The 21,102-nt window shown below is 48.3% G+C and overlaps 1 protein-coding gene across 2 annotated transcripts in view; it reads left to right on the top strand.

The window, feature by feature from the left end:
• ANKRD52 (ankyrin repeat domain 52) overlaps nucleotides 1-21,102 on the top strand; it is a 260,465-nt gene that overhangs the window by 177,641 nt on the left and 61,722 nt on the right. For both annotated transcript variants that reach the window (XM_085600316.1, XM_085600315.1), the window contains exons 25-26: nucleotides 746-828; nucleotides 12,806-12,888. In XM_085600316.1, coding sequence (XP_085456442.1) covers nucleotides 746-828; nucleotides 12,806-12,888 — 166 coding nt within the window. The remainder of the gene's footprint in view (nucleotides 1-745; nucleotides 829-12,805; nucleotides 12,889-21,102) is intronic.

The raw sequence follows: 21,102 nt of genomic DNA, 5'->3' as shown, positions 1-21,102 counted from the left end.
TTAACTTTGCAACAACAATAGTAAAGGCTTAAAGTTAGGTGCCAAAATCCCCATCTACTGTTTACGATCAACCTTTCAATCTCTTATGGTTTGCTACCGCAAAGGTAGCGCTGTCTGCAAACAACGCAATAAGGATGGGGAAGTTTCATTCAGTTACAGCATGGAACTGTAGCCCTTCTCCCCCACCATAAACTTTTCAGCTTTCACCTACTTGAATTGTCCCACTGAACATTCAGAGAGAGCGATGACAGCAGTACGTTTGGTTGGCGTTTCATTTGTTGTGTGTGACACAGTTGCATACATGGATCCTAGTTAACATTCTGCATCATTGATTGTATACACATCAACTTGAAAGATGTCTGACATGTAGACTACACAGCCCTCAAAAACCACTTCAAGAAAAAATTTACCTTTGTAATTGGACTATTTCTACTAGGCTGGACTCTCTTCCAACATACCCCTTGATGATTTTCCCCTATCTGTCTGTCTTCCTCAATGATCTGAAAACATGTGATAGTTGTAAATGTTCAGGTTCCGTGCTGATCTCAGTCGGAGCCTCCTGACAACATAAACGCTCACAGCAATGCAGCACCTATCACGTTTGCTGTCGTTCCTGAGTTTTGAACAGTTATGTCCCATAGAAAACTCATGTGACAAGCTTTCAACATTGACTCTTACGTATGGTACCAGTACCATGCTGTATTCTGTGCCCTTGACTACATGTTGTTCTTTTTTCTTTTTTCAGAGTTCCTGCTGTTCCGAGCAAAGGCAGATTTGTCTGTGCTTGATGTCAACAAGAACACAGCACTTCACTTGGCCTGTAGCAAGGTAGGATGCTGGCGTCTTCTGAGCAGAAAGTGTTCATTGCAAAGATTATTCTATGATGATAAATCTTCTATCCCCATGGCAGCATATTTTGCAGTTCTTCCCCCTCACTACCTTAGAACGACTCGAGAATGGGGTTGGGTCCATTTGACTTGGATGTGGAACAAGTGTTTTCTTTAGCTGTAGAGGAGATGGTAAAACATACTAGCCCTTGAACCATGTCTGTAAAAGTCTTTTTGTTTGATACTTCCACCTGTAGAACAATCCCAGGCATCAGACTGGATCTGGAAACGTCAAAACTGTTACTTGACCGGTAGGGGGCACTTGCTTTGGAACAATGCTGTAAGTGGCATCGGGTGATGTCACCAAAGATGTATAGCGCCCGCCCAGGGCACAGTGATGTCAGTTCACTTGTTTCTGTGCCTTCTGCAGTGATCTGGAGCTACGCTCACTCCGAAGAGATTTTTTTCCTCACAGGGGGAAAGTGTCTCTTTTGACATGTTTAGCTCCCACTTTTTGCCTGGTATTTAAAGTGGTTTCAATTGTAGTGCACAGTGTCCCTGCCAACCAGGTCCCCTGTGCCAGTGCTCTTACCTAAAAACATATCCACAGTTGGTACTTCTGCCCCTGTAAGTCCCTAGTAAGTGGCGCCCTAGGTATCTAGGGCCTGAAAGCTAAAGAGGGGCCCCTGGGACCCCCACACTAGAACCATGTCTCTGCCCCAGCAGCTTGCATGCCCCTGTGAGGTGAAAAACAACAAAGTCGACATGGCACGTTGCCTGGGTGCCATGCCAGCCAGCATGGTCTAAAGGTATAGGTAGGTCACCTCTCTAGCAGGTCTTACAGCCCTAAGGCAGGGTGCACTATACCACATTGGGGTCCGTTTCTTGATATTGTAAGGGCCAGGGAAGCCATAGAGAGTACATGGGCTGGAAACTCGACAACTACCAAGCTGCTTCTTACAATAAATCCACACTGATGCCAGTGTGGGATTTATTGTACGATGTAGTCAAAGTTCACCTCCTGCGAACCTACCGACCCTGGTGTGGTCACTGACTGGCTTTAGGCAGCCTGCCACACACACGTTTCTGGACCCCTGGTTGGAGAGCCTCTGCTCTCTGGGACCAGAAACAATGCACATCCTGGGCGTTGGTGTCACACCTCCTGCCCAGGATTGGCAGGGTCAACAAAGGGGAAGCTTCAAAGGCTTACCACCTTTGTGAGCTGCCCCAGCCATTTGCTGCTCCCAGCAACTGGTCCCCACCGGTTCTGACCCCCACTTTGGGCGGGAAAACCAGGATAGGAGGAGAGGTGTGCCCACCTTTGCCAACTCCACCCCTCCCGGTGGGGGAGGCGAGGCGAAGCACAACTCTCAGTCCTCGCCATCTTGAAGATGGGGGGACCCAGCCAACCAGAGTGAGGCTTATGCCCCCTCACACTGGAGGGTGAAATTAATAGGGGGAGTACCCACCCCAAGGAAGGGACCCATTGGTCCCAAACTTAACTACCTGAAACGCCCCTAAATTTAGTATTTAGGGGCAAGCCTGAACTTTGCCTCTGCACACAAGAAGAAGGATTAAAGAGCCGTGCTGAAGGAAGAAGAGGACCCCAATTAACTTGGCCCCAGCCCTACCGGCCTGTCTCTTCCCCGACCTGCTCCAGCGAAATCCCGGTGTGTCCTGCAGCAGGCAGCCCCTCCCCCTCGAACCCGGGAGACCTGCCCTGCCTCCCCAAACAGACTTTGTCTCCCGTGAGCACTGGATTTGTTCACCAACAGACTCGGGCCATATCTGTGAGTCTGCACCACTCTGCACCTGACGCGCAAGTTCAAGTGACCCAACACCACGAGGAGGTCTCCCTGGCGATCCTTACCTGGGATCTGGTGATCCCTGACTTGCCTCGAGTCTCCCGACGACACCTGCAGTCCATTTCTGGAGGATCCCGGAGCCAGTAAGAAGAATCAGACGCCAAAAGACACCCCTGCACCCGATGCCCCACGGCCTTGGTTGGCCCAACCGACGGTGGCCCGGCATCCCAACACATCCCATCTTGCCTCCAACCAATGGTCGCCTCTAGAAAATCTTTGTGCCCGAGCCTTCTGTGTTTGTTCAATCCGGAGAATTCCTATTGAAAGTAACAGGGCACCCGACACCAAAACAGCACCCTGCATCCGGCCGCCCTAGTACCTCTGTGGGTGCACCTTGGGTACCTACTTGAAACCTCCTTTTGCCTTAAGCTTAAATCCGGAAGCTTTGGTCCCACAACCTTGTGGGCTGCTTGTGAGCAGCCACCAACCGGAGGCCCCCTATCCCCCATTGGATAACATTAGGCCTCAGCACTATGCATGCCAAGAACAGATGCTTACAGGCTAAGTAACATAATCCTTTTCTTCAAGACTTCACAAGAGGATGTGAAACAACTTTCTAAAAATGTAACCATGACAAGGCAGAATTCATCATTAGGTCTCGCCTGCGTTGCAGCGCATGCGCTGCTCACTGGCAAGAGATTTTGTTAGAGGGATTTCAGAAAAGGGCTTTAAGCCCCGCCCCTCATTTCCATTGGCTGGTGTCATCGTTCATGCTAAACGGTGGCCTGCCATTGGAAATGAGCTGTTTGCGTTGCCTCCCTTTTGCCTTTTGGTGTGGCCCATCTGGACTGGATCGCCTGCTTCACGGCTGTCGTGAAGCAATTTCTTATCTCAAGGAGGCGTGTTATATAAACAAGCCGTGAGATCCAGTCCGGATGGGCCGTCCCAAAAGAAGACAGGGCGCTGCCTGTTTATTTTTTCATCGCGCTTTCACCTTAAGTGAAAGCGCGATGCAAAAATAAACAGCGGCTGCCTTCCCACAATGGCGAGCGCTTGTTTTTTCTACCCTTCCGTCTTCAGTTTTCCCGCGGTCGCAGGTGTTTTAGGACTGTTTGTTACATTATTGATTAACTGTTTTCGCTTCTCAAGATATGTCCACCTCTTTGCGTTAAAGTGGGTTTTTAAAAATGAAGAGACAATTTCCGTCTTTCAATTCCTATTGTAACGCACTGTGAAGCGCTGGGTCTTGCCTTATGTTAGCCCTCTCCATAGAGGTGACCAGTCTCTAGCCTATGTTGTGAGATTAAACCCTTAAAGACAATTAGATCCGTGCCTCGCACAGCTCCTGTGCTGTGTAGCGCTTAGTGGTGTATGCGTGATTGGGGGAGGAGGGAGACTTCATAGGGTCGCACCGCTGGCCACATGATGCAGTTCCACCCCCGAAAAGAGCTGACCTCGCCCACCTCATCCATTCCCCTCGTCTGTACCTCACAAAACTCCTGTCCCGCAGCTCTGTGTGGAGAGATTTCTCTCCAAGGAAGCAAGCCGATACTGCCGGACCCCAACCCTACATCACAAAGATTCTGGTCTATCCCTCCATGCGGGTGTGTCACCTCTCGGAATCCGTCATCCCCTATATGCATTAACCTGCTGAGGCGTTTAGTCCTTTATGCTCAGGGTTTCATCCCTGATCCTCTCATCACCACACTGCTCCCGTGTGTAGTAGCCTTTTGCAGAGGTGACACGCCACAAACTCGGGCGGAAGCCCCAGAATCTGCACCATGGCCGGCGGTGAAACACGTACACATTGTACTGGGTGTGGCTATCAGCGGACGGATCCTCGCTGGTTCGCAACCTCGGAAATGGACCTCCTGAAAGGGATCCTAGCTACCAATGATGTCTTGCTGTGTGATCCTCGGCATATATGGCTGTTGTTCATGTATTGGGTATTGTCCTGTAAATGGATACCTTCATCGCCTGGCTCGCATTGGTTTGAATCGAGTAGCCTGCGATAGCAGCCCACTACCGTGCTTCCTCGGAGGTTGTAGGGTTTATACGCAGAACACTTATACCAGACTGAAGGGGGAGGGGCTACGTTGGCTCCCATGTGGACGATTTATAATCCTAAACATTACCGCTTGTTTAGCCCACACATCACGTGCCTGAACTGCCTTTTTTTCCCCACCAGGTTCTCCGCCCTTCCAGAACCGACCACTAGGTTGATTTAACCCCAACCCCCTTGCTATCTTTTCAGATTGCTTCCAGCCCATCCACCCAGCCAAGGGCCTTTAAAGCCAACAAGCTGAGCATTCCTAATTCCTATACCCCCCCCCCCCCCCCCCACCCCCACACAAAAGAATTCCAATGGAGGCCGAGACCCAGGCGGGGAGAGTCCAGCAGTGAGGCCGGAAGATGTGACCTGGGAGGAGGAGGACGTTTGTGCCAGCAGCGAGCACCAGCCAGTGTCACGTATTTTGTTAGAAAGGGTATCTTTAGTAAATATTTGCTCGAGGCATATGAGCTGCAGATTACACACTTGTGCATAGATCGCCATCTAGTGTTGGGCCCGGATGTTTGCAGTTTGTTTTTCCTCTTGGAAAGTCTTTGGAAGTCACGAGGTCGGTGACTCCTCCTTTGGATCATAAGCGCATGGGCTTCAGCTCCATCCTCAGATTGTTTTTTTCCGCCATCGGGCTCGGATGTAATCTTCGCGCTCCGGTTCCGAACAGCTTCCAGTTCGACAATCGACACGCAATCCTCACCCCAATTCGCGGTATTGTTTCGATCGCGATCTCCCCACTCGACGCGCCTTTCATCGGCAACACCTTCGGTTCCAGTCGTCGTCGACGGCGGCCTTCAGGCCTACCCAAGCTCCGGTCCTGGCTAATGGAAAGGACTCCATTTAAAAAGTGCCCTCGATGTGGGTCCAAATTCCCCCACACCGATCTCCACGAGGTGTGCAATCTCTGCCTCTCCCCTGAACACGAGGCTCGAGACTGTCCGGCGTGTAAATCCTTCCGGTCCAAGAAAACTATTCGGGACCGAAGAGCCAGAAGAACCATGGCATACTCCTCGACGGCGATCCCGGACGACATCTTCGGGGAAGACGTCGACGCTCCAGAACAACACACCGACGAGGGACTAGTCAGCGCATCCGAAGCGGACGATTCAGATGTGGAGGACATCACTCCGGCACAGAGGATCGTGAGTACTACTCTACCCACTTCGTAGCCGAAATCCATCTCGGCGCCTACTAATCAATTGGAGCTTTCCAAGCATGGTTCCAAACAACGAACCAGCACCGACAAACCTAAGAAACCAACGGCCCGACGCCTTCGGCGCCGACGGACCAACCAACCTCTCCAGAACTATTCGCACCGGATCCCTTACAAAAAACACTAACTAAGGATCCCAAAACTGGACATTTGATGCTCTCTATCAAAAAGAGACAGTTAGAGAAACCTGCTCCACCTCCACCTCCAAAAAGGAAGGACTCTGCTATCTCCCCTTTCAGACTACCTTCCCCACCTCCACCACCTTCCCCCTCCTCCACCTTCTCCACCCCCACCTCATCATTCCCCGACCCCATCCCCGGATGATGATGATCAAGAGGATCCATATGATGACATAGGGGATGTGCCCCAAGATATACCTACAGGGGACCCCACTCCCACAGGATCCCCAGACCCATGGGGTGATTATAATATCCCTGATATCCCTAACGTCCCACAAGACGATCTTTACCCTTCCAGACCTTCTCCACCAGAAGACTCCTTGGGGTTCAATCATTTATTGCAAAGGGCGGCACACTACCACGGGGTAGATTTACATACCGACCCAGTGGAGGAGGATTTCCTCCTAGATACATTTGACACCACACATAGGACCACCTCCATATTGCCTATGCTTAAAGGTGTTATAAAACATGCACCGGAGATCTTTAAGGACCCAGTCAGGGCCAGGGTCATTAACCAGCGCATTGAAAAGAAGTATAAAGCCGCCCCAACAGATCCCTCCTACATCAGAGGGCCAGCGCCACTAGATTCCCTGGTAGTATCCAGAGCACGGAAAAGGTCCAACTCCCAAGCGACAGGTGAAGCACCACCACCTGACAAAGAGTCTAAACTCTTGGACGCATCAGGCAAGCGTACTGCATCTCAAGCGGCCAATATATGGCGTATCACCAATACACAAGCACTACTAGCGAGGTATGACAGGGCCCATTATGACGAGTTAGAAGCCATATTGCACCATCTCCCTGATAAATACAAAGCTAGGGCCAATGAGCTAATTCAGGAGGGTAAAACAATTACCAATACCTCCATACGTTGTGCCTTAGATGCAGCAGACACAGCCTCTAGGGCCATCAATACTAGTGTCCTCCTCCGTCGCCATGCCTGGCTAAAGATATCAGGTTTTAAACTGGAGGTACAAGCCTCCATCCTCAACCATCCCTTTGACCAGGAAAACTTTTTGGCCCAAAAGTGGATGACGCCCTAGAGAAAATGAAAAAGGACACTGACACAGCAAAATCCATGGGAGCCTTACAACCTCACCCTCCCAGACGCTCCTTTCGCCGCTCTTCCTTTCGGAGCACATCCAGAGGCTACTCCTCAGACACCGCTTCCACTTCATACAAATCCCCTACTCAGTCCACCTTTACAAGGGGCTACCAAAGGGGCGGCTACAGGGGCAACAATAACAAAGGCAGAGGCAAAACAAACACTGCCCGCTCTGTCACCGCGCCTACCCAATGACTTTCCTCCACTTCCCCCAGACCATCCTCCTCCGGTCGGTGGCAGACTCCAACATTTCCTTCCGGTCTGGACTACCATAACTTCGGACAAATGGGTAACACAAATAATTCGGTCAGGCTACTGCCTAGAACTAATATCTACCCCCCCAAACATTCCACCCAGACAAAGCCCAATGTCACCAGAACATCTACTGCTACTCAAGCAGGAGGTAATCTCCCTCCTAGACAAAAAGGCAATAGAACACGTTCCTACCAACCAACAAAATATGGGGGTCTACTCCCTATATTTTCTCATACCAAAAAGGAACGAGACTCTACAGCCCATCCTAGACCTTCTGCCCCTAAACAAATACATGCACTCAGACCATTTTCATATGGCGACGCTTCAGCAGGTACTTCCGCTGCTTTCCCAAAACGACTTCCTCACGACTTTGGACCTAAAAGACGCTTATTTCCACATTCCAGTGCACAACGCTCACAGGAAGTACCTCAGATTTGTAGTGGACGGCCAACACTACCAATTCAAAGTGCTCCCGTTCGGAGTCACAACCGCACCACGAGTATTCACCAAGTGCCTAGAAGTGGTGGCAGCACATCTGCGAAGACAACACATTCATGTCTTCCCATACCTAGACGACTGGTTGATAAAAGCCAGTTCATACAATCAGTGTGTACAACACACACACACCACGATCCAGCTACTTCACCAGCTAGGCTTCACGGTAAACCACGAAAAGTCCCATCTACAACCATCCCACATAAAACAATATCTAGGTGCCACTATAGACACCTCAAAAGCGCTCGCCTACCCCAATCCTGCCAGGATTGCAAGCATTCAGGCTCTACACGCAAAATTCATAGCACAACACTCCCTTCCAGCTCGGGTGTCTATGCAACTAATAGGGATGATGGCCTCTTGCATCTTCATAGTACCTCACGCAAGACTCCAGATGCGTCCTCTCCAAGAGTGCTTAGCGCGCCAATGGAACCAGGCTCAGGGTCAATTAACAGATCTGGTGTTGGTAGACGGTCGCACCCATCGCTCTCTGCAGTGGTGGACCACCACAAACCTTTCTACAGGTCGACCGTTCCTGGACCCGGTTCCCCAGATAGTACTAACCACAGACGCATCGCTCTCCGGCTAGGGAGCTCATCTATTACATCTCACCGTGCAGGGCACATGGACACCTCAACAAAAGTTACTCCACATCAACCATCTGGAGTTACTAGCAATCTTCTTAGCCCTAAAATCTTTTCAAACACAGATTTCAGGCAAGGCAGTCCTAATCCGCACAGACAACATGATAGCCATGTACTATATTCAAAAACAAGGCGGCAAACACTCTCCACAGCTCTCTCAGCTAGCACAGAGCATATGGAGATGGGCCATACCCCAGAAAATCTTTCTCCTAGCTCAGCATGTCCCAGGAGTCCAAAACACTATGGCAGATCTGCTCAGCAGACAAACACAACAAATCCACGAGTGGGAACTCCACCCACAAGTTCTACACCCGTACTTTCAGATGTGGGGGCATCCACAGATAGACCTCTTCGCCACCCACAAAAACACCCACTGCCCAAGCTTCGCCGCCAGATATCCACACCCATTGTCCAAAGGAAATGCGATATGGATGAACTGGTCAGGCAGATTTGCGTACGCTTTTCCGCCTCTCCCACTCATTCCACTAGTGGTACGCAAACTACAGCAACACTCCCTCACACTAATCCTAGTAGCTCCAACTTGGGCCAGACAACCGTGGTACACCACACTGCTGGAACTATCTGTAGTACCGCACCAAAAATTACGCCTCTCTCCACACCTCTTAACCCAGAACCATGGAGAGATCAGACACCCGGACCCAGCTCAGCTCAACCTTGCGATCTGGCTCCTGAAGTCCTAGAATTCGGTTATCTAAATCTTCCCCCTGACTGTATGAACGTCATCAAGGAAGCTAGACGACCCACCACTAGAGCGTGCTACGCCGCCAAGTGGAAACGTTTTGTTGTCTATTGTCACAACAACACCATCAATCCCCTAGACGTCTCCATTCAACACATCATAGGCTACTTACTCCACCTACAAAGGTGTTATCTAGCCTATACGTCCATTCGACTACACCTCGCAGCTATAGCAGCTTATCTACAAAACAGGCAACATCTATCACTATTTAGAGTACCTGCCATTAAAGCCTTCATGGAAGGCCTTAAAAGAATAATTCCCCACCAGAGTGCCACCCTCACCTGTGTGGAACCTAAATATCGTTCTCACCAGACTAATGGGGCCTCCCTTCGAACTATTGCACAAATGTGAACTCCAATTTTTAACCTGGAAAACCGCTTTTCTCGTAGCCATCACTTCCCTCAGAAGGGTCAGTGAGATGCAAGCATTTACCATTGAAGAACCTTTTCTACAAATGCACCATAACAAAGTTGTTCTCCGTACCAACCCAAAATTCCTCCCTAAAGTCATTTCTCCTTTTCCCCTAAACCAATCTGTAGAACTACCAGTATTCTTCTCGCAACCACAAACTTGCAGAAAGAGCTCTACACACACTAGAAGTCAAACAAGCCTTACTCTACTACATCGAGAGAACACAACCTTTCCGTAAGACCAAACAACTGTTTGTCTCTTTCTCTCCACTACAGAAGGGGAACCCCATCTCCAAGTCGGGGATAGCTAGGTGGATTGTCAAATGCATTCAGATTTGCTACCATAAAGCAAAACGAACGCCATCAGTTCCCCCTTAAGCCCATTCTACACGTAAAATAGGGGCTTCAATGGCTTTTCTAGGAAACATCCCATTAGATGATATCTGCAAAGTAGCTACATGGTCAACACCGCACACTTTCACCGAACACTATTGTGTAGATGTACAAACTAAGCAACAAGCTAGTGTGGGCCAGGCTGTACTCAAAACATTATTTCAAACCACTGCAACAGATACGGGTGGTCGCCGCTAACGGTGGGTACTGCTATATAATCTATGCACAAGTGTGTAATCTGCAGCTCATATGCCTCGAACGGAATATGCTACTTACCAGTATGCATCTGTTCTTGGCATGTAGGGCTGCAGATCTACACACGCCCACCCGCCTCCCCGGCTACCTGTATCTTTTCCAGTTTATCTTATTTAGATAACACACACATGGGCATCTTCACTGTTTATAACTATGCCCCATCTTTCCCTGCTGGCGAAAAACAATCTGAGGATGGAGCCGGAGCCCATGCGCAATACGATCCAAAGGAGGAGCCACCGACCTCGTGACTTCCAAAGACTTTCCAAGAGGAAAAACAAACTGCAAACATCCGGGCCCAACACCAGATGGTGATCTATGCACAAGTGTGTAGATCTTCAGCTCTACATGCCAAGAACAGATGCATACTGGTAAGTAGCATATTCCTTTCTCCCACCTTGTTAAGGTTACGAAAATGTAATTAAATAGCGGAAGTACTTTTACCGTTTTAACCAGGCTTACCTTTGAGTGGGATTTTGGACAGCGGTTTTGGCACTTTTCAGACCTCTCTAATTTTGGTAGTTGGGGACTTTAAATTGCCCCCGGGCTTCTAGTGTAGGAACAACCCATCGAATGAAAGGTCTCTGGTCCGTCATTTGACATTTCTGGATTTAAAGGATCGCTTTTAAAAACCTGCGTTAACCTAGCTGTTACTTTATTTGCCCTTCAGTATCTGTTACTCCTCCGCATGCTTCATCTGATTTTTGCAGCACCCCGACGCCCACCGGTGGTCCTTAATTATAGATATTGTAATAGGTGCGTTGGGGTCGAATGAGGTCGTTGAGTCGGAGCACAGGCTTGCCTTCAACACGCCCTCTCGCGGTTTGTTCGTGTCCTGATCCTTCATGTAGAAAATGCTGCTCACGTGCGAATGTTAACACCTAGAGGCTGCTTCTCAAAACCATAGGCGATATCGATGTTTCCAGCCAGGAGCAGTCTTGCTTGTATTCGAGACCCTTCAATTTGGCTGCCTTTTCCACTGACACATGGCTGTTTATTTGCTGTTCAGTCCACCATCTGCTGCATCACCAGCGTTTCATTTAAAAGTGGGTTTCTGCTCCAACGGACCCCCATGGTAAAGCACCGCACACAGAGTACAACCTGGTGCTCACGCTGAAAGAGACAACTGTCACTTTCCATGTGGGCAATCAAAGTGGCGCTCTTCACAACCTCATGAATGGACTGTGGGTAAGAGCAGCATAGAAGAGTCAAATAAGTATTCAGACCGAGTACTTCTTTTTACCAGCAGTCATGTCGGGGCAGGCAGTTTCAGTTTCCCGAATATGTTGCATACATTTTCTGGTCTTGTCCTTGCAGTGATAAAAAAATTATTGGAGAGAGTTGGACTCAGAAAGCCAATATAGTGTGGGTTTAAAACCTATTTGGGGTGTGCAGAATGAAGGCTATTAGGAGCACTGTGTTCACGTGGGCATGTTTTCTGCCGAGTGCATCGATTTGGCTCGGGGAGATAGCTTGGGAAGTGTACATTAAAGGGCTCTTCAACGCAAAGCCAATCCCTCAAATGCTTGAACAGTATCCCCTCTCTCATGTCGCTCACAAAGCTCCTGCCCCGCGTACAGTGACCTTTAAAAAAAAAAACAAGTGCGTACTCTCTTTTCGGAGGTAAAATGTGAAAGACCATGCCAGAGATTGACCCGTGATTCACTTTAATCGTATCATCAACGGCAGTAATTCCAGCAGCTCGGCTTCTAGGCCTTTTTAAAAGCCTAGAGTCAAGCCGCGGCACAGCCAGTCTGTTGACTTCATTTGACCATTGGCCCTTGATCAGCAATTTCTGGTGGCCCGGCTACTGTTTCTCCTCTCTCGCCACAAACACAGCGTGAAAATAACGCTGTACAGGAGCCTCACTTTTAAGGATGCTGTGGTTCACACCCCAGAAATGCGCTGAAGCGGATCAGACCCCCCTCCTCCGTTCACACTATACGTAACACAATAAACAAACATTAAAAATGCAATAGGTCTCGCCTTTCATTAAGTTAAAGCCATTTGCTTTGCTATACAATACCATTAGCTAAGCAAATGGCTTTAACTTAATCAAAGGCGAGACCTATTGCATTTTCAGTGCTTGTTTTTTGTAGCAACCTGGAATTTACACATAGCCATAACTGTTTAACAGAAATTTACTTTGCTGAGTTCTCCACTCTCGCCCCTTTAGTTAAGTCTCTGGGCATCTGGCTATAACCCCATCTCTGTTTCACCACACATCTTTCAAATTGGAACCCTCATTTCAGTCTTTTAAGCTGTGTCCTCAAGACTCAGAATTTGTGGGCTGTAGCGTCCTGCAGAGTGCTCTAGGTGTTGTATGACCACTGACTTTGTAGCATCATGTTTGATTTTTTTTGTCTGTGTTTATATCTTCTATATCTCTCTGTGCTCTCTAGGGTCATGAAAAGTGTGCCTTGCTGATACTGGGAGAGACCCAAGACCTTGGCCTTATCAATGCAACCAACAGCTCGCTGCAGATGTGAGTATTTGATCAGTAAATTTGTGGTATACTCAAAGCAATAGTGGAGGTTCATAGATACCTTTGTTTGTAAATTGTTAGGTGTTTCTCCTGCATTAGAGCTTTCATAATTTCACATTCCGCGATGTTGAAGTGGGAGTCCCTCTGTAACTTTACAATATCAGTACAAGGCACTGCCTGCTTTGCAAGCCCTCAAAACTGTCCCTTTATTGGAAAAGAACCAAACGTCAACCAATGAGGTGAGAGTGTAGTTTACTTCACCCCTTCCAAAAGTTACCACTCAGATTTCTACAGCATGTCGTGTTAAAGGTGAGATTTGCTCTTGCTTCACAGCAGGTACGTGCTTTATTCGTCCTCAACCCCCTCTCCCCCCTCCCCCTGCAGTTACAGCAGGTGGGCCTCGCAGCTCAAGCCTCATGCACCAGATGTTCCTTCCCTGCCAGCGAATTCTTTCATATGGTCTGATCTTGCCTTGACATCCTTCTGGGATGGGGTGGGACGGGAGCTTTCTGAAGTGCTGGGACGCCACATTTATTAGGGTCCCTGGATGGCCCTACTAGAGCCGAAAGGATCTTCATAGGAGATGCCTTTTTAGTAAGAGGGACATTGCCTGTGTTTGGAAATGACCAGAGCCCCATTTTCTGGCATCTTGGAGGAAAGGAGTTGATTGGTGTGTACGCCAAGAAAAACAAAAGTTCGAGGCATATGGGCTGCAGATCCTCACACTTGCATTAGATCGGCATCTAGTGTTGTTGTCTTGGAAGAAGATTTTGTAGTCACGAGATAGGTGACTCCTCCCTTGGACGATAGTGCGCATGGGCATCGACTCCATCCTTAGATTGTTTTTTTCCGCCATTGGGTTCGGATGCAATTTTTGCGGTCCGGTTCAAAATCTCCATTTCAAACTTTTTCGACGCGCAAAACTTCCACAAACTCTTCGGATTGACTTAGAAAATGTTCATCTTCGACGCTCCTTTCATCGGCTCGATTCCGGTCGTCGACGCGGGCCGCTGGGCCTATCCACGCCGTAAGGCCTACGGCGCATGGAAAGGATGCCATTCAAAAAATGCCCCCAGTGTGGGGCAAAATTCCAGCACAGTGACCATCACAAGGTCTTCAACCTGTGCCTCTCACCTGAACACGACGAGTCCAGCTGTCCAGCCTGCGCATCCTTTCGATCGAAGAAGACTATTCGAGATCAAAGGGCTCAACGTCACATCATGGCGCAGAGATCAGTTCCGGAACCAGAGGACATCTTCGACGAAGGCCTGGATGTCCCAGAAGAAGATTCCGAAGCTCTCAAAATCGTGTCAGAGGCAGACGACTCAGAAGACCCCATCACTCCTGGTCAACGAGTGAGTACTACTGCCCCTACCCTCAACCCCACCACCAAAACCGAAGGCACTGGTCAAGACTTCGCCTGTTGGCCCCAGTTGCGACCGAAAACACACTTCAGAAGCCCCGCCTCCAGGCCCGGCTCCGAAGAAAAAAGACAAGCCTTCCGGTAGCTCGGGACCGAGCAAACCTCACGTAATCGTCCCGCCGGAGCCTTCGGCACCGAAGCCAAAGGAACACTCTGCTCGGAAATTGGTTCTGACGCCTTCCACCTCCAAAGGCAAATCGGCTCCGAAAATCTCAAAGACCGTAGATAAGCCGGTTTCCAACACTTCCAAGCCTAAAGATCCCGCTTCGGCTCCGAAACCAAGACCCTCGGAGCCAAAAGACAAGCCTAAGGACTTTACCACGCCTCCTAAGGCCAAAGTCCATAAAACTCAACACCAGTCACGTTCGGAACCGAAAAAATTGGCACCGAAGGCGGTTCCCGAGGAAGAGGAACTTTTTCACCCAGATTCTGTCGATCCTAGGCAGGAAAAGATTTATATTAATCCTGAAACAGGACATGTCACAGCTGTGCCATGTAAGAAGAGGAAGTTAGACACAGCACCTGCCACTCCAGTGCCTGTGAAAAAGAAGGACTTTGCTACATCACCTATGCCTCCTTCTTCTCCTGTACTTCCTTCTAACCCACCTCCTCGCCCTAAATCTATTATACCACCTCTGCCTGTAACTTCTCCACCACATACACCACCTCCAGATGATGATGATGATGACCAAGGGGTGGGGGGTGACCCAAATGACCTGTTCACAGATCCAGACGACCCACCACAAGATGATTGGGAGTACCCAACAGATCTGCCAGACCTCCCAAGGCCCCAGCCATACCCCTCAAAACCATCTCCCCCAGACGATAGCATTGGTTTTGGACAACTGCTTAATAGGGCTGCCGTTTATCATGGCGTCACAATGCACTCAGACACAGCAGAGGAGGACTTCCTTTTGGATACATTCGAACAGTGCCAAATATTGCCAATGATCAAGGGAGTCATTAAGCATGCCCCTGAAGTGTTCAAAGATCCCGTACGTGCCAGGATTCTTAACCCTAGAATCGATAAGAAATATAGACCTGCCCCTGGAGACCCTGCTTACATTAAAGGACAGCTGCCTTTGGATTCTCAAGTAGTTTCCAACGCTAGAAAGCGCGCCAACTCACAAACTTCCGGGGATGCGCCACCCCCGGATAAAGAATCCAAATTACTGGACGCTTCTGGCAAAAGGGTAGCTGCGCAGGCAGCCAATCACTGGTGCATAGCCAACACGCAAGCACTGCTGGCTAGGAATGATAGGGCCTACTATGACAAACTGGAAACCCTATTGCAACATTTGCCTGACCAATATAAGACCCAAGCAAATGATCTCATCCAAGAGGGCAAGCTAATTTCAAACGCGTCAATTAAATGCGCACTTGGCGCAGCAGACACTCCCTCTAGATCCATCAATACCAGTGTACTCCTTAGACGACATGCCTGGCTGTGCATTTCAGGCTTTAAGCAGAATGTCCAGACTACCATTCTTAACCAGCCGTTCAACCAAGAACAACTTTTGGCCCGGCTGTAGACACTGCACTTGAAAAGATGAAGAAAGACACTGATACTGCTAAGTCCATGGGAGCGTTACAGTCTCCACAAACACGTGGCTCCTTTCGTCGCTCCTTCTATAGAGGAGCCTCCAAAAACACGGGCGCAGACACCTCATCTTCTTTTAAAGCCACTACACAAACATCCCCAATAGAGGATATTTTAGAGGCGGATACAGAGGGAATAACAATAAAGGATGAGGCAGAGGTAATAACACTCGCACCTCCCCCACTACAAAACAGTGACTTCCCTCCGCTCCCCCCAGACCATTCCACTCCGGTCGGGGGAAGATTATCACAGTTCCTACCTGTCTGGAATTCCATCACAACAGACAAGTGGGTAAGACAGATTTTTCATTTATGGTTACTGCCTGGAACTTACAGCTACCCCCCCCCCCCCCCCACACACACACACACACACACACCACCACCCAAGCAGCGTCCAATGTCCACAGATCATCTCACGCTCCTAAAACAAGAGGTTCTCTCACTGCTTCAAAAGCACGCAATAGAGCCTGTTCCCTTACAACATCAAGGAACAGGGGTTTACTCGATGTACTTCCTAATACCCAAAAAGGACGGGACTCTAAGACCGATACTCGACATCAGACCCCTCAACCTATATATACACTCGGATCATTTTCATATGACCACTCTCCAACAAGTGCTCCCGCTGCTACAATAAGGCGATTTCCTTGCCATACTAGATCTCAAGGACGCTTACTTCCACATTCCCATACATCCTGCTCACAGGAAGTGTCTAAGGTTTGTAGTGGACGGACAACACTATCAGTTCAAAGTCCTTTCATTTGGAGTCACCACCGCACCCAGAGTATTCACAAAATGTCTTGCGGTAGTAGCAGCACATCTGAGAAGACAACAGATCCACGTCTTCCCATATCTGGACGACTGGCTAATAAAAGCCAAGTCATTCAACCAGTGTGTTCAACACACTCACCAAACCATTCAAACATTACACAACTTGCGGCAGTCCAGCCAGGATAGCCAGCATACAGACCCTCATCACAAAATTTCAAGCCCAACACTCTCTCCCAGCCAGAGTGTTCATGCAACTCATAGACATGATGGCATCTTGCATTTTTATTGTACCTTATGCAAGACTTCAAATGCGCCCCTTACAGGATGTTTAGCACATCAGTGGAATGAGGCTCAAGGACAACTTACAGACCTGGTGTTGGTAGACAGCCGCACACATCGCTCTCTAAAGTGGTGGAACACAAAAAACGTGTCCAGAGGGCGGCTTTTCCTCGAACCTGTTCCACAGATAGTACTCACGACAGACACATCACTCACAGGATGGGGAGCCCATCTCCTCGGACATACAACCCAAGGCAAGTGGACCACTCAACAAAAAGTGCTCCACATCAATCACCTGGAACTACTAGCAATATTTCTAGCTTTAAAATCATTCCAAGTACATGTACAAAACAAAGCTGTCCTGATCCGCACGGACAACATGACAGCCATGTACTACATACAAAAACAAGGAGGCACACATTCTCTGCAGCTGTCCTAGCTCGCACAGAACATTTGGAGATGGGCCATCCCACAAAATATATATCTACTTGCCGAACACCTTCCAGGAGTTCTCAATCAGATTGCGGATCTGTTAAGTCGACAGACACAACAGATTCAAGAATGGGAACTACATCCCCCAAGTTCTTCTACCATTTTTTCAGATGTGAGGTCAACCAGACATAGATATGTTCGTCACACACCAAAACGCAAAATGCCCAACCTTCGCTGCCAGGTTTCCACACCCATTGTCCAAGGGCAATGCGATATGGATGAACTGGTCAGGCAGATTTGCGTAAGCTTTTCTGCCACTCCCACTGATTCCACTAGTAGTACGCAAGCTCCGACAACAGTCTCTCAAACTAATCTTAGTAGCTCCCACATGGGCACGATAACCGTGGTTCACAACACTGTTGGAACTCTCACTAGTTCCGCACCAAAAACTACGCCTGTCCCCATACCTGCTAACGCAGAACCATGGAGAGATCAGACATCCAGATCCAGGTCAGCTGAATCTGGCGAACTGGCTCCTGAAGTCCTAGAGTTAGGTTACCTTAACCTACCACCGGACTGTATGAACATCATTAAAGAAGCCAGACGCCCTACTACTAGAACTTGCTATGCTGCAAAATGGAAACGATTTGCCATTTACTGCACCAACAACCATATTGATCCACTGGATGCCTCCATCCAAAATATAATTTGCTACCTACTGCACTTGCAAAGATGTAATCTAGAATACTCATCCATACGTTTACATCTAGCAGCACTTGCTGCTTATCTGCAAAACAGACAACACTTGTCACTTTTTAGAGTCCCTGCAATTAAAGCCTTCATGGAGGGCCTGAAAAGAATCGTTCCTCCTAGGTTACCACACTCTCCAGTGTGGAATCTAAATATTGTTCTTACCAGGCTCATGGGACCCCCTTTTGAACCTTTACATAAATGCGAACTACAGTTCCTCACATGGAAATTAGCTTTCCTTATTGCCATCACATCTCTTAGAAGAGTAAGTGAGATCCAGGCTTTAACCATACAAGAACCATTCTTACAATTACATCGTAACAAGGTGGTTCTCAGAACAAACCCAAAATTCCTTCCTAAAGTCATCTCTCCATTTCATCTTAACCAATCAGTGGAGTTACCAGTGTTTTTTCCAAACCCGGACTCCGTAGCGGAGAGAGCTCTACACACTGTAGATGTAAAAAGAGCCCTGCTTTATTACATTGACAGAACCAAAACCTTTCGCAAAACAACTGTTCGTAGCTTTCGCCCCACCGCATAAGGGTAATCACATCTCCAAAGCTGGGATTGCAAGGTGGATCGTTAAATGTATCCGAATATGCTACCAGAAAGCGAAACGCACATTAACAATTCCCCCCTAGGGCACATTCCACACGCAAACTAGGGGCCTCTATGGCATTCTTAGGGAACATTCCCCTAGAAGACATTTGTAAGGCAGCAACACTGTCTACAAAACACACCTTCACTAAACACTATTGTGTTGATGTCCAAGCCAAGCAGCAAGCTTCTATTGGCCAAGCTGTTCTTAAAACTCTTTCAAACTACTGCAACCGATACAGGTGACCACCGCTAGGGGAGATACTGCTGTACAGTCTCTGCAAGTGTGTGATCTGCTCATATGACTCGAATGGGAAATGCTACTTACCAGTAGGCATCTGTTCTTGGCATGTTGAGCTGCAGATCCTCACGCCCACCCACCTCCCCGGGACCTGTATCTGTTCCAGTTCTATTTTAGATGTACACACATGGACATCTTTTTCTTTCTACTAACTTCATCATTTCCCATCATGGCGAAAAACAATCTAAGGATGAAGTCGATGCCCATGCGCACTATTGTCTAAGGGAGGAGTCCCCTATCTTGTGACTACAAAGAATTCTTCCAAGACAACAACAAGGTGCAAGCATCCGAGCCCAACACTAGATGGCGATCTAATGCAAGTGTGAGGATCTGCAGCTCTACATGCCAAGAACAGATGCATACTGGTAAGTAGCATTTTCCATATGAGGTGAGGGGCTGCCCCCAGAAGCACGATAAGATATGGGGTGGGTGGTGGGCCTTTCAGGAGCTACCATTGTAATGGAATATTGTCCAAAAGGATTGTGGTTCTTCACTGGTGCACTATGACGCTACTGTGATGGCAGTGTATGACTGTTGGTGGATGATGCTGTGTTACACTAAATGTAATAAAATTAGGTTAGTAAAAAAAAGGGGGGGGGGACTAAATATGGAAAATTCAAAAGGAAGCCTTGTGACTCCTGTGGGAAACAAGGGTTTTCACAGATGATCCCCACAAGATGTGTGTTTATTGCTTCTAGCCAGGTCACTAATGCAAAGACAGTAAGATTTACAGGACATTTTCAGATAAAGCTTTCCATGATTGAGGTGAGGCTTCTGAGATGGATTTAAAAATTCAAATTATGGACGGGCAGTTTGGTGGACCATTATTGTTCAGCAAACATGTGGAAAAAGCTCTCCAAAATATTAAAGCAGGTGTAGAGACTGCAAGATCTCTATGAACATTACAGCAGAGGAGAACTCAATTTTGTGTTGGGGCAGTTGGAAGATCATATTCATATTGTGGGTCGTATCATTTTACAGTTAACCATTATACGAACCCGGTCATATCTACATTTTTTTATGGATCACAATCTTACAAACAGCTGCACTCCTAATCCTTGGGTCTAAATCCATAGAGGAGGACAAATAAAGAATCAGGATAGTCAACGCTATTGACAGCTTCCAGGAAACAGAATCCACAAGATCTCAGTCCTGGTAGCAGGTAGCAGACAATAAATGGGTAAAGATCACCACAGACAAGATCCATAGGTATGGCAACCACGTATGAGGAATGAGTACATGGCAAAACTAGACTTCAAAGATGCCTATTTCCATATACCCATCCACAGAAAGCATTGAAAGTACCTCAGATTCAGGAGTGCCAGTCCCCACTATCAGCTTTATGTACTCCCTTTCTGCCTCCAATCTGCTCGCAAGATATTTACTAAGTGTTGGCACAAGTTGCCACTCACTTTTGACATCCAGGCCACCGGGTATATCCATACCTAGACAGTTGAATGGTGCCTCTACAGAAAACTTGATTATAACCTGTGTAAGACTTTTCAGATCATTAAGGCTCACCATCCTGATGAGCAAATCCTCGCTAGCACCGGGCCCAGTAGAGTCACTTTTTAGGAGCAGTAATAGATGCGAGGGAGGCAAAAGTGGGCCCATTCAAATTCAGCACGCAAGGCTCAATTGGGCAGATGCACAATACCCTGTTGACGCTAAAACCCTCCTCGAAGCCGAGAGCGAAGTTGACTTTGAGGCCTCGTCCATTCCCAGAGATGAGCACCTTGAGACTCTGATCCTTGAGGCTCCAACAAGATTTTGATGCCAGACAGAAGCATCGGTTTGTCCACGCAGTTACAGGCAAAATCCTGTCGAAACTGCCTTCGAGGGGGAACCTTCTTCCAGGCCACCCTCCCACCACTGTAGAACCGCGTAACACATCCACCATTCCTCTTTATCACACAGTCCACTTCTGCCTCCACCACCATTGATGCCTCTCCCACCACCATGCTCATGCACACCACCCCCCACTGCCTCTGACAGAGAGGGCCCCTCTATCATACACTAAGCCAGGTAGTCCCTATGGTCCCTTTGGCCCTTACGACCAGCC

The sequence above is a fragment of the Triturus cristatus genome, chromosome 4_2, assembly GCF_964204655.1.
Source record: "Triturus cristatus chromosome 4_2, aTriCri1.1, whole genome shotgun sequence".
Classification (NCBI taxonomy): domain Eukaryota; kingdom Metazoa; phylum Chordata; class Amphibia; order Caudata; family Salamandridae; genus Triturus; species Triturus cristatus.
The sequence above is the reverse complement of the archived record's forward strand: the minus strand, read 5'-3'. Positions and strand labels throughout refer to the sequence as shown.